Genomic DNA, 11,811 nt, shown 5'->3' on the forward strand with positions numbered 1-11,811 from the left:
TTTTAATATACATGTATATAAACTATGATAAGTTGATGAATATATATGATAATATATATTCTTCTAAAATTTCCTACCTAAAAGTGTCCTACCTAGATACAAAACAGCCAACAGCTAAACACTGAGATTTGTACATGTATATGTAGATATATATATACATGTTTATATTTTGTGATGGTCGGGAGTTTTAATTTCGTGCCCCTAGCTATTGTGTGAACTATTATGTTGTAGATATCAAAAATCCAAGCACTATGATCATTAAACTTTGCTAAAAATATTTTACGGCAGAAATAACAGATCCAATGTTTCCAATGTCAGAAGCTTTTGTCTAGATAATCAGCATAAGTACCTATATCCAGTCATCAGTCATATTCAATATGGTTCAACTAGACATAACCAAAGCTTGTCATCTATTGGACAACTTATTCTTATCAAACGTAGTACTTTATTTTTTACCAGTACCCAATTTAATCATCGTTCAATATGCAAGAGATGCAATCACACAACAAAAAGACTATATAACAAACAATATCAAACAACTATAATTTTCACAGAGCCAAATCAGATTATATGTGCGCATTAAAATATGTAAGGTCGTCAATATGTACGGTCCCATGTTTCACGATGAAATGGATTCTCTAAGGTATGAAACGATGAGTAAGGCTACACTGATATGGCTTTTATTCAGGATGAGTCGTCACATGTCTAGTTCAATGACCATTCTGAGTAAAGCTGCTACTGCATAGCTAGCATTGAACTGGCTCCTTAGTAAAAAACCTCAGGGTAATATTAAATCACTGGGATGAGCAAAACCACTACTGCTCATCAGTCACGGAAATGACTTCTCTCCATTATGAGCTATAATGTGATCTAATAGACTCCTGTGATTGAAAATGCTGCAAATCTCACATTTGAATGGGTTTTCTCCGGTGTGAGTCCTCATGTGACTTGAGAGATTAATGCGCTGAGCAACCCTACTAAGTGCACATCTCACATTGAAAAGTTTTCTCTCCAGTGTGTGTCTTTATGTGGTTCATTAGACTACCATGATAAACAAATTTACTGCTGCAAATCTTACATTGGAAGTTCTTCTCCAGTGTGAGTCCTCAAGTGTCTCGTCAATTGACATTGTCGAGCAAATTTACAACTGCAATTCTTGCACTGAAAGGGCTTCTCTCCAGTGTGAGTCCTCATGTGACCTGTTAGAGCACTGCGGTGAGCAAACCTATTAGTGCACATTTCACATTGAAATGGTTTTTCTCCAGTGTGTGTCCTTATGTGTGTTACTAGATGACTCCGCTGGGTAAAAGTAATGTTGCAAATCTCACACTGGAATGACCTCTCCCCGGTGTGAGTCCTCATGTGACTTGTTAGATTACTACAATGAGTAAACCTGCTACTGCACATCTTGCATTGAAATGGTTTCTCTCCAGTATGAGTCCTCATGTGGGTTGTTAGATTATGGGAGTGAGTAAAGCCTCTATTGCAAATTGTGCATTGAAATGGTTTCTCTCCAGTATGAGTCCTCATGTGTCTTGTTAGATTATGGCTGAGAGCAAAGGTGCTACTGCAAATTTTGCATTGGAATGGTTTTTCTCCTGTGTGAGTCCTCATATGGCCTGTCAATTGACATCGCTGAGCAAACTTACTACTGCAAATTTTGCACTGAAAGGGCTTCTCTCCAGTGTGAGTCCTCATGTGACCTGTTAGAGCACTGCGGTGAGCAAACCTACTAGTGCACATCTCACATTGAAATGGTTTTTCTCCGGTGTGTGTTCTTATGTGTGTTACTAGATGACCCCGCTGGGTAAAAGTAATGTTGCAAATCTCACACTGGAATGACCTCTCTCCAGTGTGAGTCTTCATGTGTCTTGTTAGATTGCTGCGCTCAGTAAAGCTCTTACTGCACATCTCGCATTGAAATGATGTCTTTACAGTGGTCATAGATACTGATTTTATTGGTAGAACATTTTGGTCTCCATGTAAAGATTTCGGTCCACAATATTCACCTATAATGCAAGAAAATGCTTATTCGCCATAAAATGTAAAATTCATTCAGAAGACTGCAAGAGGATTATGACTTCTACCTTAAAACAGTACTATGGTAAATATTGCACGCTTTCCATTAAACTTCAGGACTGAAAAGCTAGAAACATTCTGTAAAATTTTTAACAGTTTTGCGGCACACAGACACTGTAGTATCACACACAAGTATTGTCATTTCAAAAAGTGTCATTTAAACCTTCAAGTAATAAAATGGAATTGTTTAGAGTGCTCATCTCATAAATGTCCAATTTGGGTAACAATTCAAACACATGGTCTAAGTTCAGCAAACAATATCAAAACATACTTATATTATCAAGACCAACCATCTGATGTAAAACTTTCATTATGAAGGAATATTTTAAATGGCTAAATTTAAATATGTCACTATTTTTGTATACACCTTACTTTAAGCTACAACAGCTAAGCCTTAATACAGTCATGTAATTATATCAACCTTTAGATGTATTTTGGTACAAGGAATTTCTTATGCGATACTTAGGTCTATCTATCCTTATTGTATAAGCTGATATATTAAAGACTGTTTTGCTTGAAATGTACCGGTAACAGCCGGTACTTATTATTACTAAAGTAAACCTAGGTGTATAAGTATGTATTCAGAAAATTTTAACATAAAAACTGCCAAAAATGCCAATCAAAGAATTACAAACAGATGAATAATGAAGTTCAAGATGCTTTTAATGAAATTTAATCTGAGTATTCCAAAGCTGACCAATTTGGGCCAGAAGGTGGAGTTTCATCATGTGAAAAACAGCTAAAGATACAATTTTATTGTTTTAAGCAAATAGTTAACTTTCAGTTTGAGCCATCAGCTAGTGAATCACGCTGAAAAATTGGACTAGCTAAGTAAATTTATAGACACCTCTGACAACTAATACTAAAAAAGATATCTATGAGAATGGCAGGTCCCTGATGAGCAAAAGAATGACTCGATAAAAGTGTAGGTATAATCTTCAATCTCTCTAATAGGTCGTTGTGTGAAAAGTAGCTATTAGCAAGTGTCTTGAGATGACGAAAACAAGGCTAGAGTCATAATCACAGTGGTACAATAGTAACAATGAATACAACCATATAATGTCCTCAAAGCAGGTCTACGATGGAGGAATCCATTACTATATTACCATTTTGTGATGGACTTGTCGTTTAAATTGCACTCAATGTCGTGCGACGTTGTGACCTTGACATGGATAAGAAGAGGATATCACGACAGGCGCGGAGAAAAAGTGCCGAGGCAACGAGTATTGAAGATTGGTGAAGATGCAGCGAGACAGAGGGAAGAAAAAGAGTGATATACAATAAAAGTGATTTAGTCAACCATACATGGTGTCAGGAGTGGCATCAGACGGATAAAAAATTTGTTCAATGTCAGTTAAGCGCCAAATTTGCTGACGGCAGATGAGAGATCAGTTCATTAAATTTTTTGTTGTTGGTGTTACTAACATAGGCAACAGAGAGACAACTTACTGGTTAGATATGGATCGAAGAAGGTGAGAAATATGTCTAAATTAAAATTGGAACATGTAACCGGGCTGCAGCGCGAAACTCAGTTAAAAAAAGTTTGAGCTTTCTACCATAGGTTTGGGTTTAAATTGTGGAGGTAATCTTGAAAATAGAGATAACAAGAAGGCAGTAGTGGAGAGGTTCGAAAAAGAAAAAAACAAGCTCGTCTTATATTTGGAGGGCATGGAAGACGTGCGTAATAATATATTTGACTCAATGGAGATTGAGGTGAATGGGATGCAGTACGAGGTGTTGCAAGAGAAGTTCACCAATATTTTTAGGATAAGAAAGTTATAGTGGCCATGAGGCATAGGTTTTAGTGCATGGAACTGAAAAAGAGGAGATTGATAAGTTCATGGAAAAAGTGGAGGGTGAAGCAGGGACTTGCAGATGGAGGCCCTGGTTAATGAGTTGGTGATACAGATTGTTATCAAAGGGATATCCAATGAACAAGTGAGATGTTAGCCAAGGAAACCAAGTCGAATGATAAATATTTCACAACCTTTATCACAAATTGTACGTTTTGCTTGGAAGAAACATGATGGTATAAAAATAAGTATTAGTATGACTATAGAATTGTTTAACATCCCATTGCGTTGGGATTTGTCGGGCTCAGACTATGTCGATGTATGAAGTCACGGCAGAGGTGGTTAGTCAAGCCAGCTATGATAAAAGCAAGTAGAAGAGAAGACACAGCCTTCTTTTGCTACAACACATGTGAGTGCCTCTCTTCATACAGAGATTTTAGACATCTCCATAGATTAGTAATTAAGAGATGACAGCCCAAAGCGCCAGTGAGGTAAAAAGGCCTATAGAGCTTGTTAGGGAAAGCTGTGTGTGGAGATGCAGCAGTATCTAGCACCAGCAGAAGAACCACAACAAGTCCTTTAGACCAGCCTACCATGCTGCTAGTGGTGTTCCTTACAGGAACCAAGAAAAAGAAACACATTTGAAACCACACAAGAAGGTCAGATTCATTGATATCTCAAATGAAAGAAGTCATGCTGAGGTGAGCGAGGGTGCTAAGAAAGTAGCCGAACCAGTATACATAATAGTAAGGTTATGCTTTTTTTAGCTGAGGTGTCCAAAAATAAAATTTTAGACAGACAGAGATAATTATGAGAAGAGGATAGCGGGTCGAATATTGAAGGCAAAAATTCGACCTGTTATAACCTCCATTAAGCTAACACCATATTTGCCTTCATTATTGCGTGTGTTGACTGAATGACTCTCTGTTTCTGAATTGATCTCAGTGTTTACAATATAAGCATATAAATATAACATTGAACAATCTTTTCATATGCAAAACCTGAAAAAAATCATATAAATCTTATAAAGATCCTATAGAAATCTTATGTGATTAAAAACACAGTGTGCCCCCTGGAGTTAGAGATTACAATTTTCTGAAAACAACTCGCGTTTTCTCAGCTCTCTCGAATCTGTGTTAAGGACGTTTAGCCAATAAAATCCTAAAGTCTGATAACTTCAGAATTTTTCATATCTTGTAACTTAATACAGTCGACACTCGTCCCTTCGCTTCTTTAGACTTCTCTTCCCCAGACTTCCCTTCCCCTTAATTATCATATTAATTAACAGGAGAAACCTGACATCGGAGCTGTTCAACAGCAGTTACCACGATTATTTAATAAATCTTAAACTAACCAGTAGGGTAGAGATTATCAGCACCTCCATCAGAGCTTGGTTCTATTTTCACTTCTACGACTCCTACAATAAAGATGAGAGTTTATCGAAAAAGGAGGAACTTGTGAATGATAATAAGTGAATGATAATGAGAAGCTTCTTTTACATAAGTATAAGTTGTCATGGTAACTATAAATAATCCTTCTAATATAATTACCTTGATCACTGTCTATGTTTACAGATGAATCACCAGGGTCTACTTTAACCTCAATATCTAAAATATAATGTAATAATAATATAATGCAATGATAATGATAATTTACTGCCTACAAATAGAATTATAACTAAACTATGTATGCAGAAAACTCTAATAACAAATGTTGGCTCCCAACCTGCTAGTTAAAGAAATTTAGAAGAGTACTAAAAGAGTATGAAATTATGATACACTATGGGCATAGCAAACACGGTTATACCAGGCACGGTAATATAAGACGTGTCTATAAGAAACATAGTTATAGCAGACATAGCTATAAAGGAAGTAATAATAGTGGGCAAGTTTATAGAGGACATGGCCGAAAAAGAAATAAAGAAAATGAAACGGTATAAGCGTGGCTACAGAGAACATCGATAAATAGGAAAGGGGTACAGAAAACATGTAATGCGGAGAACACATTTGGGAGGGTGCTTTATTCGTGACATATATAGTGAATGTATATGAAACGAGTCAGCGAGCGATAAATATAAGATCTCTTCTTTAGCCAATCATCAGCACAAAATTTTTATATAGGTCATAATAAATGTTATCGCTCGTAAACGCCTATTCTGTGATGTCGAAGATTCTCGTTGTTAGGAATTTTACTCAATTACTAGTTCGCGCATCAACATCATTATTTTATTTACTGAATTAATTTACATCGTTAATTTACTGAATTACTGCATTGACACGTTTTATTGATAAACAAAAAATTGAAACAATGCTTCCAGTTCCAACGAAGGAGACTCAGAGTTTTCTGAGCTCAGGTGGTTGAAGATTGAGACAGACAGCTTATGGTTAGAGCTGACAGGCGTCAGCAGCATTATGCTGCAGAGAAAGATAGGAGAATGGAGGCAAATTTATCTTTAACTCTGAGTCTCCTATATATACTTTTGTATACTAAAATAAAGATAATAATTTCAGCACTCATGAATACATTTGCTAATTCATAAAATTATAACCGTTTGCTATCACGAATCATCGTTTCATAACTTTTTTATCATTTCACCTAGCTATAATATTTGCTTCAAATTTTCTTTGGCAGTTTTAGTAAGTAAATTAGATACATGATTAGAATTTATGTTCACTTTTCACTTGTAGAAAGTGAAAAAAATCGATTAACTAATGCTCCTCTTTAACTCCCAGAAATAAAGCTTCGAATTGTTGGCTTGGCTTACTTTGTTGGCTTTCGTTTAACATTTGTTCATTTTGTAATTTTACCCTTTCAATCTAACTCCCAAATTGAAAGCTTTCAGTACATTATTAGATGACATATATTTATTACATGTGGTTTATTGATTACAGAATGTTTATGTTACGCCACCAGTGGAGCAGTTGTGTCAGTATGGAAACTGCCATACATAGGAAAGAAAGACATGAATGTGTGCGGCACAACCATGATGTTTTGTTTGAGTTTACAGCAGTAGAGTAATTTGTCCTATTATATAAGAGCTGAGACTGTGAGTGGCCACGACTTGGATGGATGTTTTTAATAAAACCTTTATGCTGAAAATAAAAAATTTTTGATTTGTAAAAGTTATACCATAAAATAAAATTGTTGAAAATAATGCAAGCAAAACATGATTTGCAGAACATATTGAATACATCAAAGCCCCATTGCCACCTGTGCTGAAATCTTGTCTGATCGATGAATCTATGAGGTGTAATCAGAGCTGTATTGACAGGTACTTTTGCATAGCTCGACTCAATTCCAACGAACCACATATTAAAAGCTCAAAAAACTTTATGCTTCACGTTACTAAGTGAAAACAGGTGAGTCAGCCAACCAGGTGCATGAATGGCTTTATTAATCCTTTGCCAGAATCGGTGGGTTAAATTATTTCAAAGAAATTGACTTTGTTTTGAATTCACAATTTTGGTCAATTCATAAAACCATTTGTTTTGTACTTGAATTACTGTAACTAATAAAATTAAGCATAGTGATAAATAGTGACCAATAAACCTTTTTCTATAAAATAATACTAATAATGACTCGATAACGTTGATGATACATGACTTTTTAGGGAGGCAGTTGGTTTCGCCATATACTCGCACATATTCTTTTCAAAGATGTGGCTTGCTTATTCTATCTAATAACTAGTTTCTGGTGTAGGTAGCAACTGAAAACTTCGCTGATTCAAAGGCCGTGATGGAATAAGTTAATTCGACGACCTAATTACCGTAGACTGGTAGAATTGTAGTCGATATTCAGATGTTTACACAGCATTTAGAAGAAAATAATATGACAAAGTTTTAATTTCTCTAATTTGAGGCATTTGAGACATACAGTCAAACATGGATAACTCGTCCACGGATAGCTCGAACACATGGTTAATTCGAATATTTCCTTTGGTCCGTTCCCACGTAATGATAAATTGCTATAGATAACTCGAACTCAACACTGTTAATTCGAACTGTTTTTTGCCCAACAGCTACCGAAACGGTTGTTTTCGCTTTAGAAAATCACTTTATTCAAAGCCATAGAGGTAAACTTCATCTTTTCGTAATTCATAAGCGTCGTTATTACCACCATCGGCAAAATAGTTTTGTCAACGACTTTTCTAAAAGTTTGGTGAAATTTGATTTATACTGCGATACGATGAATAGCACGGGCTAGCCGGGTCACGCGCGCAAGAATTTTCGCCACGCACATACAAAACAAAAATCGCATGTTGTTTTGTATGTGCGTGGCGGAAATCCTTGAGTGCGTGACTCGGCTAGCCCGTGATGAATAGTTTTCCGACGTTGATTCCATGTTGAATCAACGTCGGAATGTTGAATGTTTAAAACGTCTTAAAAAATGTTGTAATTAAACGTATACGTTGTCTGAGCTACAAAAAATTATTCATCAATTGACCTAAACACAGAATACGTGTGTACATTCAATAAGTATCTATTAAAAAAGCGTGAGTGATATAGAATGTACCGTAAAACCTCGTAAAACTTCTAATTGAACTGCCTCGGAGTGTTGCTCTTAACGAATCCCAGGTAAAGTAAGGTAATCAGCATAAACTTCAAGAAAAAACGGCAAAATTGATCGTGGGTAAAACCCCAAAAGAAAAAAATGTATTTTCTTTTGAGCATTTCAACAACGATCAAGTTTTGCCAATGTCAATCTGAAAAACGTCCTGGCAATAACATCACCTCAAACAACAAACCAATCTCAAGTGATAGAAAAATCTCTATACTTTTTCATGAAAACGTTTTAAACTTTACATTAGAAGCATTTAATTTGAAACAAGCCATTTGTGCTTTTGATTTATATTATAGTTTGTATATGTACATGTATCTACTAATAAATAAGTAAATATATGGACTTGTGACAGTGCTCTGATAACTTGAATGCTCTGATAATTCGAACACTTTTGCTCGGTCCCTTGAAGTTCGAGTTATCCATGTTTGACTGTATATAATAATGTATCTGTAGCTAGATTTAAAACTGTATTCCAGCAATCATAAGCAAATACAAAAAAGAACACCGTAAAACCTCTAATTGAACACCACCTCTATTTGAACACTCCCTCCAATTGACCGCCGCCATAGAGGAGAGGTTATAAAATAAAGCGCCATGGCGTTCAATTGGAGGTTTTACGGTATATGCCAACAGAGCCGCATAGGACTAGACTTTTATCGCAATAGCCAATGTTAATACTGGAGAAAGAGACGGCCTGTTTCACTATATACATCATTTTGGGCAAGTTTGGGCATATCTTGTTTCTGACCATTTTTACCGCGATCAATTTTTGTCGATTGTAATATTCAATTATCTTGACAATGAGATCGCCTAAAACAACAAACAACATCTCAACTGATAAAAAAAATCGATAGTTTCTGTTAAATCAAACTAAAATTTGACGTACCACATCTTTAAAGCACATAAATTACATAAGTTTTTTATTACATATTTCAATACATCAGAGTCTTGGCTTTTGAATGAGCCTATATTCAATACACAAAGAATAATAGAACTATGAAAAACGGCGTGTCAAAAGTACGTCCTGCCAAAAAAACACTTGGTTCAGGTACTCAAAATGTTACGTCATAATTCTCATTTAGCCTTAGCCCTTTCGCTGCCATTGAGGCTGCGTTTTTCTGTGACAGTCGATGCTGTTAAACCCGGAGAGCGCTAATAATAAACTAAGATTCTAGATAATCAACAATGCCCGCGATCATGCTAACGCCCGACCAATACAAACACATGTTCTGGGTTAATTAATTATGCTTCAATAAATGTACTGTCGTTGATAAAGGTAATGAAATCACATCGATTAAATTATGACCTGCGGTTGCGTGGCCCTTGGACTAAATGTCAATCGCACTTTCGCGAGATCACACAATACTTGAAATTAATTAGTCTTAGTCGTCACCCTCAACATCACATTAAAAATAAAGAGCTAGTGCATAATTTCATCGGGAAAATATAGTATGGTTCTTGGAGTCTGAAGTACTTATCATAGAAATAATATGTACATGGAGAACTAATGACACTGATTCCTTTGTCATCTTCATTCGTTCTCTGGAGTTGTCCTACCTTCGCCTGCCACTAGCGACATTATCGTCATTATCGTAGTTGATAAATAAGCGGTAAGAGCACACAACAACGAATATGAGAATTGTGACATCACAATTTGAGACTGTGCCAGTAAACTTTTTCGCGGTAGAGCTCTGGGGAAATCCTATAAACACCAACCAATGTCTGTCTCACCATGGCAAACAATAGCTCATTCAAAAGCCAAGACTCTGATGTATTGAAATTTACAATAAAAAAATTATGTAATTTATGTGCTTTCAGGGCAATACTCTTCAACATATACTGTACGTAGTTTAAAAATACTCTCTACTAACCGGTTGGATAGAGACTGAAACTCAGACCCTCTGATTCTGGGTCCACCTTTACTATCAAAGCTTCCATGACAGACGTTAAATAGAGAGAACAGTTTATCTAAATAAGAAACAGTGAATACAGCCGGATAGCTTTTATGAAGAAAATCTACTAACAAAATGAATAGATAAAAATTTAATTTGTATTCAGCCCAATGATAGCAAACGTCAAAGTAAAAGTATATTATTACAAAAGACAGTAAGGGTAAATAGATTAATTTGAGGATCATTGCCAATGGTTGATCCTACTTGACCTGTTGAAACTAGTGCTGGGACGATATCGAAAATTCGTTTCGGTACAATATGATGGCGTAGCCAACCGATATATCGAAATATCGGGTATGTTATTCGGAGATGTCTTACCTGCCAGAAAAGGCTGCCATGGAAGAACAACTTTCTAATGAATCCATGTACCAGTGTAATTCTTTGAAAAATCGGGTATCAAATCGAGTAGAATATATATTATCATCAATATCGTCAAATATTGACGTATACGATATTTCAATCTGGTCAGAAAGCCCTCGGTACGGTCGGTATCAGAAAGTGGTATCGACGGTATACCGAAATATCGTAATATCGTCCCAGCACTAGTTGAAACTATCATCAAACTTTAGAGAGCTAAATTGTGCCTGTGTTATTATGGTTACCAGGGTTACCAGGCTAGTGAGCTACAAATGTATATGTATGTTAGCAAAACATCATATGCTGAGTTTCCCTACTGTAACAAGCTCTCATGTAGCAATGCAGTATGAACAATCTGTACAATATTATAATAAAGTCATCGAGTAGTGTACGCTCTACAATGTCTCTACTAACAGTTGGATTGCTTTGAAGCTGCAAGTTTTGAAGTATTTATAGAACAGGAGAAAACAACTTTTGGATCAAACAAGTAGCATATAGGAAACATCATGACCAGTGTAGAAAGATCGGCCTGTCATGAGATCAAAGTTGGCCAAAAAGTAAAATCTCAGTACAATTGTGGTACATCTGCTAAATCCTATAAACAGTGGTATGATAAAGCTTGTACCAGAAACAACCAAGATCACCTTAGGTGCCGACTCCCTACTGTACATCAGTTTGTAGTCCTGTTTACATCAGAATATTGTTTTCCATCTGTTTTATTTGTATATACCGTAAAACCTTCATTTTAACACCATGACACTCTATTTTTCAGCTCATCTCCTATAGGAACACTTTATTAGAGATGGCATTCAAATAAAGGGTGGCGTTGTATTTTTCAAACACCTCTGAAAATTTTGAGGTGATAAATTTCGCCCTTTCACGACAAAATGAATGTCGCCTACATTTGCACTTTCCTTCAGGCAGAGCAACATTAAGCCTTATGGAAGCAAAGAATTTACTACCTTACCTCCAGCTTGCCATAAATATTCAAATCATCTAAGCTGGTACATGTCTATACCAATTGATATCTAATTCTCGCAATTAACCTACAATGATCTTATAGCCTGCTT

At 35.9% G+C, this 11,811-nt stretch overlaps 1 protein-coding gene across 1 annotated transcript; it reads right to left on the reverse strand.

Annotated features, from left to right (window-relative positions):
* Positions 1 to 322: 322 nt before the first annotated feature.
* On the reverse strand, positions 323 to 10,395 carry LOC137386791 (gastrula zinc finger protein XlCGF57.1-like). Its single transcript, XM_068072939.1, has 4 exons — positions 10,304 to 10,395; positions 5,423 to 5,479; positions 5,227 to 5,289; positions 323 to 2,009 (listed from the first exon to the last, which is right to left on the reverse strand). The coding sequence occupies exons 1-4, from the start codon at positions 10,368 to 10,370 to the stop codon at positions 1,075 to 1,077; spliced, it is 1,122 nt and encodes a 373-aa protein (XP_067929040.1). The 5' UTR covers positions 10,371 to 10,395; the 3' UTR covers positions 323 to 1,074.
* Positions 10,396 to 11,811: the final 1,416 nt, after the last annotated feature.

Source organism: Watersipora subatra, chromosome 2 (assembly GCF_963576615.1).
Source record: "Watersipora subatra chromosome 2, tzWatSuba1.1, whole genome shotgun sequence".
NCBI classification, from domain to species: domain Eukaryota; kingdom Metazoa; phylum Bryozoa; class Gymnolaemata; order Cheilostomatida; family Watersiporidae; genus Watersipora; species Watersipora subatra.